This window comes from Jaculus jaculus, chromosome X (genome assembly GCF_020740685.1).
Source record: "Jaculus jaculus isolate mJacJac1 chromosome X, mJacJac1.mat.Y.cur, whole genome shotgun sequence".
NCBI lineage: Eukaryota > Metazoa > Chordata > Mammalia > Rodentia > Dipodidae > Jaculus > Jaculus jaculus.
This window is the reverse complement of record NC_059125.1, coordinates 125699826-125718460: the sequence shown is the minus strand read 5'-3', so window position 1 is coordinate 125718460 and position 18635 is coordinate 125699826. Positions and strand designations below refer to the sequence as shown.

At 37.7% G+C, this 18635-nt stretch overlaps 1 protein-coding gene across 7 annotated transcripts in view; it reads left to right on the top strand.

Annotated features, from left to right (window-relative positions):
- Smarca1 (SWI/SNF related, matrix associated, actin dependent regulator of chromatin, subfamily a, member 1) overlaps positions 1 to 18635 on the top strand; it is an 88063-nt gene that overhangs the window by 5776 nt on the left and 63652 nt on the right. For all 7 annotated transcript variants that reach the window (XM_004653949.3, XM_045140231.1, XM_045140229.1 and 4 more), the window contains 8 exons: positions 4270 to 4436; positions 5805 to 5905; positions 6012 to 6112; positions 8700 to 8879; positions 12436 to 12591; positions 14183 to 14314; positions 15322 to 15390; positions 17915 to 18024. In XM_004653949.3, the coding sequence (XP_004654006.3) occupies positions 4270 to 4436; positions 5805 to 5905; positions 6012 to 6112; positions 8700 to 8879; positions 12436 to 12591; positions 14183 to 14314; positions 15322 to 15390; positions 17915 to 18024 (1016 nt within the window). The remainder of the gene's footprint in view (positions 1 to 4269; positions 4437 to 5804; positions 5906 to 6011; positions 6113 to 8699; positions 8880 to 12435; positions 12592 to 14182; positions 14315 to 15321; positions 15391 to 17914; positions 18025 to 18635) is intronic.

Here is an 18635-nt window from a genome sequence, read left to right as displayed (position 1 = left end):
TAGGTTTTAGAATTGAAAAGCAATTTAATGTATCAGATAATAGCAACAACTTTTTTTGTGGATAAATTAACCTCACTTTCAGATGAGAAAATCAAGGGTCACAGGAGTTATGTGGAATAATTGGGACTAGAATCAGCACTTCACTTTTGTTCAGTGTTCTTTATTCATAGTAAGATGTTCTGTGATAAAAACTATTTTTGTCTAAAGAGTAATGAAAAGATTAGTGGCCATATCAGTATGGCTTTGTACCCTGAGGGAAATCCAGTCCAAAGGCCATATTAATAGCTCTTTCTACTTTATTTGGATATGTAAATGAATGATAAACATTGAAGAAATATGTACTATGATACTATACATTTCAAGTCATATTTGGGTGTATTTTCCCAATGAATGAAATATTACATACTTTTTTTTTTTTTTTTGGTTTTTCGAGGTAGGGTCTCCCTGGAATTAACTCTGTCATCTCAGGGTGACCTTGAACTCATGGCAATCCTCCTACCTCTGCCTCCCGAGTGCTGGGATTAAAGGCGTGCGCCACCATGCCCGGCTCGAAATATTACATACTTAAGTAGTTTAATCTTAATCCTATCCACATATTGCTATGCCATCCACTTATTTAGTTACCATGAAATTAACAGGTAGTTGAAATCAATTTTTTTCCCTGAAGGACTATTTCTATGGTAATGTTCTAAAAATAAGTAGAGATGAAATACATGTTTTGATCATTGGCATGTATGGTTGTTTGATTCAGGTGTTCCCCCATAAACTTAGGTGTTCTGAATACTAGGTTCCAAGCTGATGGAGATTTGGGAATTAATACCACTTGGAGGCAGTGTATTGTTGGGGGTGGGCTTATGGGTATTATAGCCACTTTCCCCTTGCCATTGTTTGACACACTTTTCTGTTGCTATTGTACACCTTATGTTGGCAAAGGCGTGATGTCCACCCTCTGCTCATGCCATTGTTTTTCCCTGCCATCATGGAACTTCCCCTCGAGCTTGTAAGCCAAAATAAATCATTTTTCCCCCAAAAAGCTGCTCTTGCTTGGGTGATTTCTGCCAGCAATGTGAACCTGACTGTAACAATAATGTTGGTACCAAGGAGTGGTGTCATTTGCTGTTAGACACCTTACTGTATGTCTTTGGCCTTTTGGAGCTAATTTTCAAGAGGAACGTGGATGAATTTGAAATCTTGGCTTAAGAGATGCCTTGCAGTGCTATACGTACAGCTTGATGAACTAATCTGGTCAGAGTTGAAAGACCTGAATGTAGTAAGAACTATGGACTGTGAGATTTGGCTTCTGAGGGTGAGAAAGACCTTTGCCTGGACTGGGCTAGAAGCAATTTGTGTGAGAAGTTTGCTGTCATGTCAGTGTCCTGAGAAGTTGCTCAGGTTTGCATTGTGTAGAGCAGAGGAATATGGCACAGAAAAAAAATAAATCTTTAGGCCGAAACTTCTGCCTGTTCAGCAGCAATTGAGAGATTACAACCATTGAGATTTGGCCAGCTCACCTTCGCTGGGACAACAGAAAGAATGTAGATTTTCTTGAAGGGGCCTGAATGCTCAAGGAGTGTCCTGTTTTTCAAAGTTTGCTTTATTCTCCACTGGATTAACAAATTGGCACCCTGCCTGGTATTATGGAGTATAAGAAATGCAGGAAAGAGAGGGTCATTGAATTTGCAACCCGGTCTTGTGTTTTGGAAATGACCATGGGCATTGTGAAGCAGGTTTGCTGGGATGCCTGCATGGAGACCCCATGGGCCATGAAGATGAACTGTGAGTTGCAGTGTAGACCCAGTGGAGATGCCGGGACCAAGAGATGGCTTCCAAGGAGAGCTGCTGGCCCCAGATGAAGTTTTCTAGGACTATGAGTAGCCTAGCTGTAGAGGTGGAATTAGAACTCCAGAGACTTGTTGCTGGTTAGAATGGTCAGACTTGGAGACTTGTTACTGACTAGAGTTGTTGGACTTGGAGCTACATAGTTTGATGTTTTCCCTGTTTAAATCTTGTATTGGTTGAATATTTCTTTGCTATGCCCAATGCTATCTTTTGTGGTGTGTTTTGTTTTATTCTGTGCCATGATGGGCTTTTTTTGGGGGGGGCGTATTATGGCTTAGTTAAAGATCTTGGATTATGGGAATGTTTGAGCATCATTAAGATTTATAAAAACTATGGGGACTTTTAAGGTTGGACTGAATGCATTGCATTTTACATCATGTATGGTTATCAGTTTATGGGGGCCAGGGGTGGAATGTGGTGGTTTGATTCAGGTGCCCTTCATAAACTTGGGTGTTCTGAATGCTAGGTTCCTAGCTGATGGATATTTGGGAATTAACGCCTCTTGGAGGCAATATATTGCTGGAGGTGGGCTTATGGGTATTATAGCCACTTTCCCCTTGCCAGCGTTTGACACACTCTCCTGTTGCTATTGTCCACCTTATGTTGACAAGGGGTGATGTCCACCCTTTGCTCATGCCTTCATGTTCTCCTGCCATCATGGAGCTTTCCCTTGACTCTCCAAGTCAAAATACCCCCCCTCCTTTTTTTTTTTTTTATCTCAAAAGCTGCTCTTGGTCAGATGATTTCTGCCAGCAATGTGAACCTGACTGCAACAATAGCTGATTTATAAGGGTGCATACTTCAACGTTTAAGGCCATATCTAAACAGTTAATGTTTGAACAACTCTGAAAATGACATTCTAGTGAGGATAACATAAAATGGAATGTTCTTGGCCTCTTTCTAGCTAGTGATCTGGATATATTCTTCTAACTCTTGTACTTATGTTAATGATATCTTCCATAAACTTTTAGTGTTATTAATTATGAATTTTCATTAGCTATCAAGTTTTTTCTACCTTGTGGTCAGAAAGTGACTACCAATGAGAAAACTCATCTTACTTCCTCCCTCATTTAGAATTATATATCTTTTGACCTTTCAGTGTTTTGTATGGATCAGTTTTTTTTTTATTTTTTATTTTTTTTCTAGATGGTACAAGTTAAATGATGCTTCATACTTTATTGAAATTTAGAATATACATCAGCTATCAGTAGTTCAAATATATTAACTACTTCACTTAATTATGTGTATATATATTTTCCTATAAATCCTATTCCCTTGTGTAGCTTTATAATATGTTTGTTTTGCTTTTCTGAGGCTGGGTCTTACTCTATCCCAGGCTGTCCTGGAACTCACTTTGTAGTCCAGGCTGGCCTCAAACTCACTGCATTACTTCTATCACAGTATTCTTAGTGCTGGCATTAAAGGCATATACACCTGGCTAGCTTTATAACTGTTCAATACATATTATGCATATGTCAGAGTTTATATGTATTAGTTAGTATGTTTGGGGTATATATAATTGATGTTAAATTTTCTTACTATGTAGGAAAAGCAATCCATGTTTTTGGGAAAAGGATGCTTTTTTCTCATTTTGACTCTTTAGGTTACATCTTTTGTGAAATTGGGTATTGGCGATTGAAACTAGGGCCTTAGGAAATGGTCCACCACTGCACTACACCCACCCCCAAGAAGACTGTATTTCTTTGGGGGGCATTTATTAAATCTGTCAGGTCATTTGTCTTCTATTCAAGCTATTTGAAAATCCCATTTTCAAATTGTTACTTACAATTTCTTTACACTCTCCATGCTTCAGTTTCATTATGTATTTACTTTTATTTTTATTTTATTTTTTAAATTATTTTGTTTATTTTTATTTATTTGAGAGCAACAGACAGAGAGAGAGAAAGAGGCAGATAGAGAGAATGGGTGCGCCAGGGCCTCCAGCCACTGCAAATGAACTCCAGATGCGTATGCCCCCTTGTGCATCTGGCTAACATGGGTCCTGGGAAATTGAGCCTCGAACCGGGGACCTTAGGCTTCATAGGCAAGCGCTTAACTGCTAAGCCATTTCTCCAGCCCTACTTTAATTTTTAAATTTCACTTTTATTCATTTACTTATGAGAGAGAGAGAGAGAGAGAGAATGGGTGCACCAGGGCCTCCAGCCACTGCAAATGAACTCCAGACACATGCAGCACCTTGTGCATCTGACTTATGTGGGTCCTGGGGAATTGAATCTGGGTCCTTTGGCTTTTCAGGCAAACACCTTAACAACTATCCCAACTCTCCAGCCCAGTTTTATTATTTATAAAATGGATAGGACACTAGTAACTTCCTCATAGTTTTCTAAAGAGAATTCATACTACAAGTGTTTACTAAATAACTTTGAATGAATATGAAATGCAAATTATTATTTTTCTTTTGTAAATTAGAAATCAGACCGAGCAAAGAGATTTGAATTTTTACTGGAGCAGACAGAACTTTTTGCACATTTTATTCAGCCTTCAGCACAGAAATCTCCAACATCTCCTCTGAACATGAAATTGGGACGCCCTCGAATAAAGAAAGATGAAAAGCAGAGCTTAATTTCTACTGGAGAGTATGTTGTCATCTCTTTTTCTAATTTCTTTCCTTTTTCTTTGCCTCCATTCTTTCTCTATCCTATTTCTATTTCATCTGCTTGGTTTAACTTCATATGAAAAATGCAGCTATCAACTATGTAAATAGGTTTTAGAGGCAATTTTTTTTCTCATCAGGACTGAACAATAAAGATGTAGACTAGTTCTACCAGATAATTTTTAAATTTTAATTAGCATATGTTAATTCTATATACAATAGGTTTCTTTTTTAAAATAACTTTTAAAAATTTTATTTTTTTGTAAGCAGAGAGAGACAAGAGAGACAGAGAGAGAGAGAATGGGCATGCCACAGCCTATAGCCACTGTAGACGAACTCCAGATGCATGTGCCCCTTGTGCATCTGGCTTAGTTGGGTCTTGGAGAATCAAGCCTGGGTCCTTAGGCTTCGCAGGCATATGCCTTAACCGCTAAGCCATCTCTCCAGCCCCAAAATAGGTTTCTTTATGACATTTTCATACATGTATATGATGTGTTTTGATCATATTTCTCCCATTATCCTCTCATCCTCTCTCACTTCAGTTGAACCCCTCCTTTTCCCAATTAGTCCCTCTTGAGTTTAATTAAGGTTACTTATAAGAGCATGGGTGAGAGGTTATTTACAGGAGCATGGGCAACTTATGGGTGGTTACTCACTGAAGAAAAAATAATCTTTTTCTCCCTCACAAACAGTTAACTGCTTATATATCCTCATGGAGGAGTGGGCACCCTCCACCTTAACAACTATTCACTGCCTATAAATCCTTAAGGAAGGGCAGGACTCATGAACCCCTAGCCCGTCATGATAGAATATTGATGGGTCTAAACTGGTACAAGTTTTGTGCAGGATATCCCAGCTGCTAATAGTTCTAGAGTACAATGGCCATGTTGTACCTAGAGTACACTTCATCCCTTCCTCTAGCTCTTATTATATTCTCTTCCTCTATGATGTTCCCTGAGCCTTGGAGGGGATGATATAGATGTCTCAATAGTCACTTACTTTTGCACTTTGGCCAGTTAGGAATCTCTGCATTAACCACCAACTACAATAAAAAGAAGCTTCTCTGACCAAGGCTAAGAGTGGCACTAACCCTATAGGCACAAACATAAATATTCAAAGGTAATTTGGCAGGCACATTGGCAAAACACTGCCAGGAGTTTCTCCAGTAGGGACTATGACTACCTTGGCAGTGGGTTTTTGACCAGGTTTTAGGTCTAACCAATTCTAAGCCAGACACTAGATAACTCATTCCTTTTTCATTAAAGATCTTAACAATGGATATTGACTTAATTTCCAACTTAGCATCAGAGTTAATATGAAGATGCCTCCTTTATTTTTTTTTCCAATTCAGCTATCGCCACAGGCGCACAGAACAAGAAGAAGATGAAGAACTTCTGTCAGAGAGCCGGAAAACCTCCAACGTGTGTGTTCGATTCGAAGTGTCCCCTTCCTGTATGTATTTAAGCACAGTACTACTTGCTTTTTCCATTTGATTTTAGAAAAAAATTGCTTTATTGTTGTTAATGAAAGTATGAGGCATCCTTGATTTTGTTTTTAGATGTGAAAGGAGGACCCCTGAGAGATTATCAAATTCGAGGACTGAACTGGTTGATCTCTTTGTATGAAAATGGAGTCAATGGCATTTTGGCTGATGAAATGGTAAGGAACGGGTAGCTAAAATGTATTCTGAGTTATTAGTATTTTTTTTTATGTAAGTTTGAAATACCTGAGCTGGCCTCCTTCCAATCCCTGTGCCTGGAAACTTTGTATAGTTATTGTAATACAAAGGGGCTTTTGTCAAGACTGCAAATGTTTTAGTAACCCCTGGAATAGAGACTTCCACCAGGCACAAAAATAATACTGGAGCTTCCTCAAATAGCACAAAAGCTTCCTTAATTTTTTGTTTGCACTTTGGTGGCCAGCAAGCCCAGAACCAAAGGGATGTTCTACTGAAGCTTCTCTGTGTTCTCTTTAGTCATCTGCCCTGGTGGCCCTTGTATTTTCCTATGCTTTACCTTCTAGTCTTACTTTTCCTGGTGTCTCTTCATTTCTACTCTACCATAAATGTACGTGACATGTTTTCATTCTAGGCAACCTGATATCCTTTGGGAAATGAGGTGGGGTGTAATCAGGCAGTGAATAAAACAATGGATGGATTCATACACAAATCAATGCAAACATGTAGATTAGTGAGTGATCAGAAGATGAGTCATGGAATAAACAACAAGTAAAAAGCATCGAGGCCCTGTTTGGTGGCACATGCCTTTAATCCCAGCACTCAGGAGGCTGTGAATTCCAGCTCAGCCTAGGCTAGAAGGAGACCTTACCTGAAAACCTCCCCCTCCAAATTAAACACACACACACACACACACACACACACACACACACACACACACACAAAAGCAACAAGGTTGCAATCTTACAAGCCTCCTGCCTGCGTATGGGCATATGCCACCATGTCCAATTTCAATGTTCAGTCTTGATGCAATAGAATACCAGGTGTCAGCCTTAGAAATAAGCTAATGACTCATACACATGTATGGAAAATTACAGAAGAAAAGTGAGGACATGTTCTAATTGAGCAGATAAGGGGAGTTTATATTTTATGACAGAATTAATAAGGTAGATTTATGAGATGGCAGAAGGAGTTCTAGATCTTTTGAACCTGGCAATACCACATTTATGAGACTCTGGAGCCATATTTGCAATCAGTATTATTGAGAAGTGCCAAGCAATGAAATGTGCCTTATGGCATCTGTTATAGCAGTCAGTCCCATAGGTAGTCAATCCCTGGCTGAACAGCTGAGCTGTTAGGTATGTGGTCATGCAAATGTTACATCAAGGGTCAATAGCTCCAGTATTTGATTTGAGGACTACATTCAGCTCAGAGGCCCAGGGGCTTGGTTAAATTCTCAGCAGGGCGACCATGATTATTTCCTCCAACCACTGGGTGATAACCTGTCTAAAGTGGATGACCTAAAGAGCCTTAAAGAGCCTGCTGGCACCGAATGCTTTTCAATTACTCTGATTTGTTTTCTTTTTCTGTTTTAGTACTGAGGATTGAACCCAGGGCCTTGTGTATGCTAGGCAAGCCTTTTACCACTCAGCTACATTCCCAATTTCAGGGCTTCCTACTAAGCCGCGCTCTCTCACTGAGCCACATACCCACGGAAGAGGGGCCGGAAAGAATGTCAGAGTCACATGTTGGGTCATGATTTGCAGAGACATTTATCATACCAATAACTGGGGGCTAACTCCACAATGCACGACCCATTTTCATTAACAAGGAGGGTCTAATGGGAGGGGGTAGATCACAGATGAGCCTAAATAATGGTACCAAACTGCCTGTATTTACTGAAAAGAAAACTAATAAATTAAATTTAAAAAAAAAACCAAAAGCTAGTTTTACAGGCCAATCAACATATGAAATAAATGTCGTGGGTTAGTCAGCATGTTCTTAGATATTTGATGTATTCTTTTTTAAAGTCCACTGGGCTAACGTGATTTTTTTCCCCCTGTTTTTTCGAGGTAGGGTCTCACTCTAGCTCAGGCTGACCTGGAATTCACTATGTAATCTCAGAGTGGCCTGGAACTCATGGTGATCCTCCTACCTCTGCCTCCCAAGTACTGGAATTAAAGGCACGCGCCACCATGCCTGACTAAGGCTAGATGATTTTTAAAGTCCTTTTTTTCGCTACAGCACTCTGTCTCTGCTCTTTTGTCATTCCTAAGGCCATTAAGAATATGAGGTGCTAGTAGGCAGCCACAAACATCTTGATATGCACACTGCGAATATTTGGTGTCTGGGACCAATAGGAAAGAAAGGCCCCAGTGCCAGCAGGTTGTAGAAGAAAATTGTCTTTGTGAAAAGCATTCATAAATTCGTAGTTTTATGACTAAGGAAAACCTTGTGTATCAGTTTGTTTGCTCCTTTTAGGAGCAAAAATATTCTAAATAGAAAATTATTTCTTTAGAATCATTTTGAGTGCAAGTTATTTATATGTCTCTCTCTCTCTCTCTCTCTCTCTCTATATATATATATATATATATATATATATATATTTCTCACAGTGAGTATTGAATTGAAATGTTTTCCTTTAAAAAGACCTTTTTTACTTTTCATTGGTAAAAAACATAATTTCCAATGTGAGACAGTTGACCAATATCTTTTGTAATGTTGCTATTAATAAATTGTTTGATTAGAAAAGTACATTTATGAATTTTTTTCCTTGTGATGATAATGCAGGGTCTCGGTAAAACTTTACAAACGATTGCTTTGCTTGGTTACCTGAAGCACTACCGAAACATTCCTGGACCCCACATGGTTTTAGTTCCAAAGTCTACTTTACACAACTGGATGAATGAATTTAAACGATGGGTTCCATCTCTCCGTGTTATTTGTTTCGTTGGAGACAAAGATGTGAGAGTAAGTGAGAGTCAAGTTGTAAAAGGCAGTCAAAAATAATATCATTTCTGGGGTAAAATTACATATTATTGCTGTTAATGACACTGAAATTAGCTACTACTCCTTGCACTAAATGACACTTAAATTGTGCTTATCCTAACCTAGGCTTTTTTTGTACTACTTTGCATGTATTAACTCATTTAATTATCACAACACTTTTAAATTGCATGTTTAAGTGACTTTTTATCAAAAATCCTAATTTTTCTGGGCATGGTGGCACACGTCTTTAATCCCAGCACTCAGGAGACAGAGGTAGGAGGATCACTGTGAGTTTGAAGCCACCCTGAGACTCCATAGTGAATTCCAGGTCAGCCTGGGCTAGAGTGAGACTCTATCTCGAACAAACAAACAAAAAAGTCCTAATTTATTGACAGTATGTTTCCATTGGTAACTATGATATGTAAGATTTTGAAGCCAGAAGTGTGTAAATCGGAATGACTACAATTTTTTCCTGTTTAAAATTTTGACTTAAAAAATACTTTAATTATTTATTTGAGAAACCGAGAGAGAGAGAGAGAGAGAGAGAGAGAGAGAGAGAGAGAGAGAGAGAGAGAAGAGGCAGATACAAAGAATGAATGCACCAGGGCCTCTAGCCACCTTGTGCCAACTTGTGCATCTGGCTTTATGTGGGTACTGGAGAATCCAACCTTGGTCCTTTGGCTTTCAGACAAGTACCTTAACTGGTACACCATCTCTCCAGCCCTAAAGTTTTGATTTTTGGCTTAATATATACACAGATGTATACCAAAATGGAACTCCTTTGTGCATACAGTAAACCTCATATTTTGTGTTGATGCAAGGCATGTATATATTTTCAGATAATATTAGAAGGTTAGTTTTTTTTTTTAATTTTTTTTTAACTTATTTGAGAGCGACAGACACAGAGAGAAAGACAGATAGAGGGAGAGAGAGAGAATGGGCGCGCCAGGGCTTCCAGCCTCTGCAAACGAACTCCAGACGCGTGCGCCCCCTTGTGCATCTGGCTAACGTGGGACCTGGGGAACCGAGCCTCGAACCGGGGTCCTTAGGCTTCACAGGCAAGCGCTTAACCGCTAAGCCATCTCTCCAGCCCTAGAAGGTTAGTTTTTAATGGTAGAAGTATTTAAATTAGCTACTTGCCACTCTAGTGTGGGATAATTATTTTAGGACTGTAGAACCAATCAAAAACTAATAAATTATGCAAAAACACAAAAAATGAATAATTTGCCTAGAAAGCATGTTATTGAACTTTCTTTATTTTGCCTCCAGAGAACATAGTTTGAAGTAAAGATTTATTCTGTTTTACATATTTAGATAGATTATCAAAAGATATTCTCAATGGAATGGTAACATAATGAATTATGTAATTTTATCATTATCGTTTTGCTTCAAGAAAAATTGCTTAAATTCATTTAAATTTAACTTATAAATAATTTAGATAGTGAAATATTGAGTTCATAAATTTAGAATCACAAGTTTAATTCCTCCCTTTGCCTAATCTCTCCCCATAGCAAATTAGCAACTTAGAACTCTTTCTGGTCACTGCTATTACTTAACTTAATACCATTGCTTATAAAACTGCATTTCTAAAATACTGATCTTTTGCTAAAATTATTTGTTGATTTGTAGCTTGAGTTTTTTTTTTAATGTTTACCTTACTCTGAGATAGCTTTATTTTACAAATTGCAAGGTGCCACCCATGAATAAGTTGTAAATTCAGGTTAGTGAATGGTAACACTTTTTTAACTATTGAGAGAGAAGAGAAAAGCAAATAAGAGTTTCATCCCACATATAGCCAAAATCTTTAGAAACTTTTCAAGTTGCTTTTTACTATGTATACATACTCAAACATATATGTGTTGACTGGGTTGCAACTTAAAATTCAAATTTACGATGAGCCATGGTCAGAAGTTTCAAGATCCGTAATTATCAATCATATAGTCAGTACTTAGAGATTTATGCTAAAGTGTACAAAATCCAGATTACTATTTATAGACAATTTTGAATGTTGATCCCACATGGCATAGAAATATTGGGACTCTCATTTTTCTGGCTTTCTGTAAATATTGTATGTGGTTAATAGTTTAGGAGTGAAAAAATTGATGTTGGCTATATAGGTATTTAATTGAGTTGTTAAGTTATTAGAGATATTCTTGATCCTATCTGATACTAAAGTAACATTGAAGTCTGTAGAATTGTGACCCTTTACTATAGAGGTATCCAAATTTAGTTGATGTGGAAACAGACCTTACTTATAATTTTGGCTCCACTGCTAATTGTGTAATTTTGAGTGTTAATATTTTTATTTGTTTATTTGCAAGGAGAGAGAGAGAAAGAGTGAACGTCAGGTCCTTATGCTGCTGCAAATTTACTCCACTTTGTGTATCTGGCTTTATGTAGATACTGAGGAATCAAACCCAGGCAATCGGACATTTTAAGCAAGAGCCTTTAACCACTGAACAATTTCTCCAGCCCCTGATCTTATTTTTTTAGGCAGGGGCTCATTATAGCCCAGACTGACTTAAGACTTACTTTGTAGCTAAGGCTGGCCTCATACTCATGGTGATCCTTCTGCCTCAGCCTCAAGAGTGCTGGGATTAAAGGCATGAGCTGCCACACCTGGCCTTGGAGGACCTGATTTTAATATCTATGAAATATCTATGAAAGAAGAGCTTTTGGGTATTTGACCTTTAATTTTACCTACATACTTAAAGTTAAGTCTATCCAATAGTTACATAAATTCCAACAGATCTGAGTTAAATGAGAAATAAATGCCACTTCCATGAAATATGTAGAAGGAGCCATCAGGCAGAGTACTTCATACACCGAACAAGGGTAAGGTGTTAGCAGTCCCCCTTTTTTCCCTTCAATTTCCTAATATTTTAATTGCCCAGCTAAAAATGCTCTCAGTCTACTTGGCTAACCATGTTGGCTGGTTTCTATGAAGATTTAAAAATAGTTGATTCCAGTTCTGTTGTTTGAAATAGCCTCCATAAAATCATAACATTTATAATCACATTTGTAAGTTCATAACAACTTTAAAAACACCACCAAGATATTAACAAGCTTCTGTGCCCCACCCCCATCCAAAACATACAATTCTTCACTACTAGGGAATGAAAGAATACATAAGATATCCAAAGGCTGCAAATATTCCTGTATATTGAATTCCTTCTGTTTGTGGATACTAGATCATGCTAGTATGTTTTTGGGGTCTTTGTAGCACTGTGGTGTTTAGAAAGTTGTTTTAGTTGTTCATGTCCTCTTTGATCCCTTTTGATGGGAAATGATCTTCAGGTTCATTGAACACAGTGTATTTATATAAGGCAAGCCTTTATTTTTCTTGTGTTGGTGAATATATTCACATCTCTGCCAGATAGAGAATTGACTACAAAGGTATCTTTGGGCTTCAATTTTCTTATCTATGAAATGGATGAGACAATAGCCCATGGTGCCTCTTAGTACTCAGTGTTCTTCTGACAGTTTAATTCTTTGATCATCAGCATTTTTGAACATAACAAACATTATTTTGTATCAGGCTGCTTTCATTCGTGATGAAATGATGCCAGGAGAGTGGGACGTTTGTGTGACTTCTTATGAGATGGTAATAAAAGAAAAATCTGTGTTCAAAAAGTTTCATTGGCGATACTTAGTCATTGATGAAGCTCACAGAATAAAAAATGAAAAATCCAAGGTAAGTTCTCAATATCTTTATTCAAGGTTTCATTTAATTATCACATCTGTGTATTCACTTTCCTGCATTTAAAATAAAAATCCTGGAAGACTGTGGTTTTATTCATAAAATGGGAGTAAAGATTAGTTTTAAAAATCTTTCCAAGTCTAAATGACTGAATACAGGAGAAGTAAAAGTTGAGCAGAGATTTTTATGTAAAGCAAGTTAGGTGTTTGTTTGCTACTCCTCTTCTTGAAGCCTAACTCTTCATGCTACTTTATTTTAGTATTGTTGAGACGCCTTAGTCTACAAATACCATTTGTACTGACTTATTTTTCTCAAGGAGTTATCTTATTTGTATTCATATGGATTTAATAAAGAATTCTTTGAAAGCTGGGTGTGGTGGCGTATGCCTTTAATTCCAGCACTCAGAAGACCAAGGTAGGAGGATTGCCATGAGTTCAAGGCCATCCTGAGACTACATAGTGAAATTCAGGCTAGTATGAGACCCTACCTCATAAAAGCAAAATAAAGCAAAAAAACAAAAACAAAAACAAAACAATTCTTTAAAAGTATCTGATTGGTGCAAACTAGAATGTGATGTTAATATTAAAAAAATAGGGCTGGAGAGATGGCTTAGCGGTTAAGCGCTTGCCTGTGAAGCCTAAGGACCCCGGTTCGAGGCTCGGTTCCCCAGGTCCCACGTTAGCCAGATGCACAAGGGGGTGCACGCGTCTGGAGTTCGTTTGCAGAGGCTGGAGGCCCTGGCGTGCCCATTGTCTCTCTCTCCCTCTATCTGTCTTTCTCTCTGTGTCTGTCGCTCTCAAATAAATAAATAAATATATATATATATATGTATTTCTGGCTATTCAACTGCATCAACAGTAGGAATAGCTTTATTTATTATGATGAACCTCTTTTTTTTTGGTTGTTTGTCAAGAGATGGCCTCACTGTAGCCCAGGCTGACCTCGAGCTCAAGAGTGATCCTCCTGCCTCAGCCTCCCAAATGCCGGGATTAAAGGTGTGCAACAGGATGCCTAAAATAATTCGTTATTTATTGAATATTTTGAAAATGTACATTCTTGTTAAGACTGCTGTTCATAATGCCTTTGTTTGTGGTCTTAAGCTTCAGAAATTAATGCAAGCTCTTAGGGAAAATGAGCTCAATTCTGATGTTGAATAATAGTGACCAGGCCACATTAGAACCTGAATGTGGTTGGTAGGGAGGAGATTTTGCTGTATAGAATGATAGCCTGGATCCCATAGGGTATATTAGCTTTCTGGGAACCAAAATAGTGAAAACAAATTTTCATAGTGGGATATGGAACTCAGGTGTAAATATGATATATACATACATACATACATACATATATATATATATATATATATATATATATATATATATATATATATATACATACATTCTCTGAAGTATGGAACTGTCTAGAATATTTTGCCCAGTTGTGTTTCACTGAACCCTTGTGAATTAGGAGATTTTTCCATAAAAGATGTTTCAAATCATATTGTATCAAAATGCATTGATTGATGTACAACTGAATATTGACCATTCTGATAACTAAAACAATGCTTATGTAGCTATTATTTTTTTAGCTTTCGGAGATTGTTCGTGAGTTCAAGTCAACGAACCGCTTGCTTCTAACTGGGACACCTTTGCAGAATAACCTGCATGAACTCTGGGCATTACTTAACTTTTTATTGCCTGATGTCTTTAATTCTGCAGATGTAAGTTTAAAAACATGGGTTTGTATGTGTGTGAGGTGGGGAAGTGCTGGTGATTGAACCTATGGCATTTAGCATGCCCTCTACTACTGAGCCCACAAGCCATACATTTCAAAATATATTTTCCTGATGTGCACAGACATCTGTTTCCAATGTATAGAAAATAGGTTAAAGTTTATACTTTTCACACTTATAATTTGTGTGCTTTTATTTATTTTTTTTCCTTAGGAAAGAATTTTGTAAGGGTAAAATTGAAAAATGGGGATGTTTTGGGAAATAGTGTGGTTTTCTTCTTTGGGATTATTCTATGTGTGAAATTTTGCCCATTTCACATTGCTCCCCCAACTTATGAAACAAGATAGATTGAGTTCACACTAGTACCTTCAACATTTTCATGAAATTTGAGAGGCTTTGAATATTTCCGTTATTTTTTTTATTATTAACATAAAGTTATACTAGGCCAGCAAACTGACTGGAATGACTTTGGGACCTTGGTACTTAGATTTATATTCTCTATTCTTCTTTTTTTTGTTGTTTATTGTTATTTATTTGAGAGGGAGAGAGAGAGAGAGAGAGAGAGAGAGAGAGAGAGAGAGAGAGAGAGAATGGGCATGCCAGGGCCACCTGGCCACTGTAAACATACTCCAGATGTGTGCCCCCTTGTGCATCTGGCTAATGTGGGTCCTGGGAGTCCTTAGGCTTCACAGGCAAGCGCTTAACCGCAAAGCTACCTCTCCAGTCCTCTATTCTTCTTAACTAGACAGACACACTATGACTATGGTATGGAGAAGCCTAATGTTTTCAAATGGAAAGAATGCTGTATTCCTATATGTTGAGGCTAAAGGGTAACTTTTTATTTATCACAGAAGTTAAAAATTCTGGTTATCACAGCACCATAATTTGAAAGACTTGTACAGTGAATCATTTCTATATTAACTGTATAATATTTTATTATCAATTTTATTTAAAAGTTCTGTGTACTTATTATAGAATTTTTACTCCTCCCATAGGACTTTGATTCTTGGTTTGACACCAAAAATTGCCTTGGTGACCAAAAACTTGTGGAAAGACTTCATGCAGTAAGTAATACTAGACAAGAAAAATCAAGAATAAAGTTAACTGAATCTTAACTAAGCTAGACAACAAACATCAGTATAGTTGTGAGATTGCCATTTGGCTCAGTTGTTTGTACTGCATCTGCCTCATACCCTTCTGACACTCTTTGGTCAGCAAATGCCACAACCGTTTCCCCCCCCTCAGAATCTCTCCCCCCATGATCATTTAGTCCTCCCACATGCTCCCACACACCACAGGTCCTCTGGATGACCTCAGTATTCTCCTAGTTTCCCAAGGCCACTTCAAAGCCACTGCAGCACCACTGTCTTTATCAAACTCTTACCTAGGCCCCCAAGCTATCTTGCACACCCATCCTCTACCCATTCTCTTCGCTAGTGTCCAGTTATCAGTAGCTGACTCCTTCACATCTATTGAACACAATTTTTAAAACTTCTTTTTTGGACTGGAGAGATGGCTTAGCGGTTAAGCGCTTGCCTGTGAAGCCTAAGGACCCCGGTTCCAGGCTCGATTCCCCCAGGACCCACGTTAGCCAGATGCACAAGAGGGCGCACGCGTCTGGAGTTCGTTTGCAGTGGCTGGAGGCACTGGCATGCCCATTCTTCCTCTCTCTCTCTGTCTCTTTCTCTCTGTCTGTTGCTCTCAAATAAATAAATGAAAATAATTGAAAAAAACTTTTTTTTTTAAAGGCAACTTTCATAATTATAGGCAATAACCCATGGAAATTCCCTCTCTCCCCTCACTTTCCTCACTTTGCAACTTCACTGTCCACCATATGTAGATAAGTTTAAGAGGCTTAAACCAGAAACCAGAGTTGTTCTTTTTTCCTATATATCTCTAATAATAATAGTTACAGTTTATTGAATATATACCGTGATTAATCTCTACATTTGAACTGTTGCAAATTTCATAGAAGTCTTGGAAATAGGTATTATTATTTCCAGCACAAAATACTGTAAGATATGCATATCATAAATACTTTGGATGAATGAAGTAACAGTCTTGAACAAAATTGAAGAACTAATTTAGTCTTGTGCTAGTTAATCAGGGACTGAGTTTATTTTAGAGTCAGTCATGCTTGGGTTTTAATTCTGCTTCTGTTTATTATCAAAGTGACTTTGGTGGCCTTACTAAAATTGAAATAGTCATATTTCCCTCAAAGATTTATTATAAAGATCAAATGTATACATATAGTTAATGGTGCAGTATCTCACATATTGTAGGTAGTATTTATGGATTGGCAATCAATACTTTGTTGTCACAGAATTTGTGTTCCAGGCTGTTGCAGTCAGGTTTGCATTGCTGGCAGAAATCACCCAACCAAGTGCAGCTTTTGGGAAAAAAGGGTTTGTTTTGGCTTACAGACTTGAGGTGAAGCTCCATGATGGCAGGGGGAAATGATGACATGAGCAGAGGGTGGACATCACCCCCTGGCCAACATAAGATGAACAATAGCAACAGGAGAGTGTACCAAACACTGGCATGGGGAAACTGACCATAATACTCATAAGCCAACCCCCCACAATGCACTGCCCCCAAGAGGTGTTAATTCCCAAATCTCCATCAGCTGAGAACCTAGAATTCAGACCACATAAGTTTATGGGGGACACCTGAATCAATCCACCACACAGATATACTCTGATAATCTTTTTTTCTCTCTTTATTCATAGCTTTAACATTGAATTGCTTTCCCCATTCATTTATTTAACTATTTTGAAATGACCTGCATATTAATTTCACTTCAGATTTCCTCTTAGGTTAAAAAAAAATCTTGCATATAATGGCTTTTGGAACAAGAGTTCTTCAGTGTTTATTCAATACTCAATAATCTTGTCTTAAACAAAATCATGAATATTTAGTTTGTGTCTTGTATTTTTGGAGCGCTGGGAATTGAACCCAGGGTCTTTTGAACGCTAAGTTTTCACTCTTTCACTGAGCTACACCCCAGCCCGCATTATAATTTTCTGTTTTACCTAGTGCACAGCTTTGTGAGGGACACACATTGAGGGGAGAGGGGGAAAGGTGACATCTGCCTAGCTAGCCAAATAGGCCAGATCAACCCTTGTGATCAATGGGATGACAGACCTCACAGCCAGATTGCCCTTACATCCCCATTCTGACTTTTTTAATTAATTTTTTTAATTAATTAATTAATTTATTTGAGAGTGACAGAGAGAAAAAGAGGCAGATAGAGAGAGAGAGAATGGGTGCGCCAGGGCCTCCAGCCACTACAAACGAACTCCAGACGCATGCACCCCCTTTTGCATCTGGCTAATGTGGGTCCTGGGGAATCGAGCTGTGAACCAGGGTCCTTAGGCTTCACAGCCAAGCACTTAACTGCTAAGCCATCTCTCCAGCCCCCATTCTGACTTTTTAACAGGCCGTTATTGAGAAAGTTTGGAACTGTTGCATTTGGTGGTTGTTGGATTATGCAAGTAGGAAGCAAATTTTATAATCAACCATTAATGAAATACTTAATTTGTAATAGTAAACATTTTATATGCTTTTACAAAAACTGTTATTTTTTAGGTTTTAAAACCATTCTTGTTACGTCGTATAAAAACTGATGTAGAGAAGAGTCTGCCTCCTAAAAAGGAAATAAAGATTTACTTGGGACTGAGCAAGATGCAACGAGAATGGTGAGATACTGTATTTCTATTAGCATTTGTTTGTGCATAAGTAATTACTGAAAATTAGCTTTCTAGATGTTTTATTAGATTTCATTTAAAATTACATTTTATATTTAAATGATAAGTTATGTTATACATATGTTTTATTAGAAAACTGTTGAGTTTCCCTTCTAGGAAAGGGGGAAAGGGAAAGGCTTTGGAGTCTGTAGATCTGTATATGAATATCATGCATTGCTTCTGCATAGCTATTTAGCATGGATGAGTTACATAAAGTTTCTTTTCTATAAAATGGGGATGGGCATACTTATGAGACTGATTTTAAGACTAAAAGGGATAATTTCACTGTCACATTTGTTAGTTACTCTTTTTTTTTTCCTATAAAATTAGGTATCACCATGATGATGATGGTGATGATGATGAAAAGACCAGTGGTTGTGGATGTAAAAAAAATCAAAACTTGAATTATTTGATTAATGTGAACAAAATAGGAATTGATAAGAGGAGTCACAGGGAATCATAAACCAAACATATTGGCAATGTTATGCACTGAAAGGAGCAAAATGCTACATATATGAATAAATTAGGTCACATATAAAATTTGTAGTGATTTTGCCACAAAA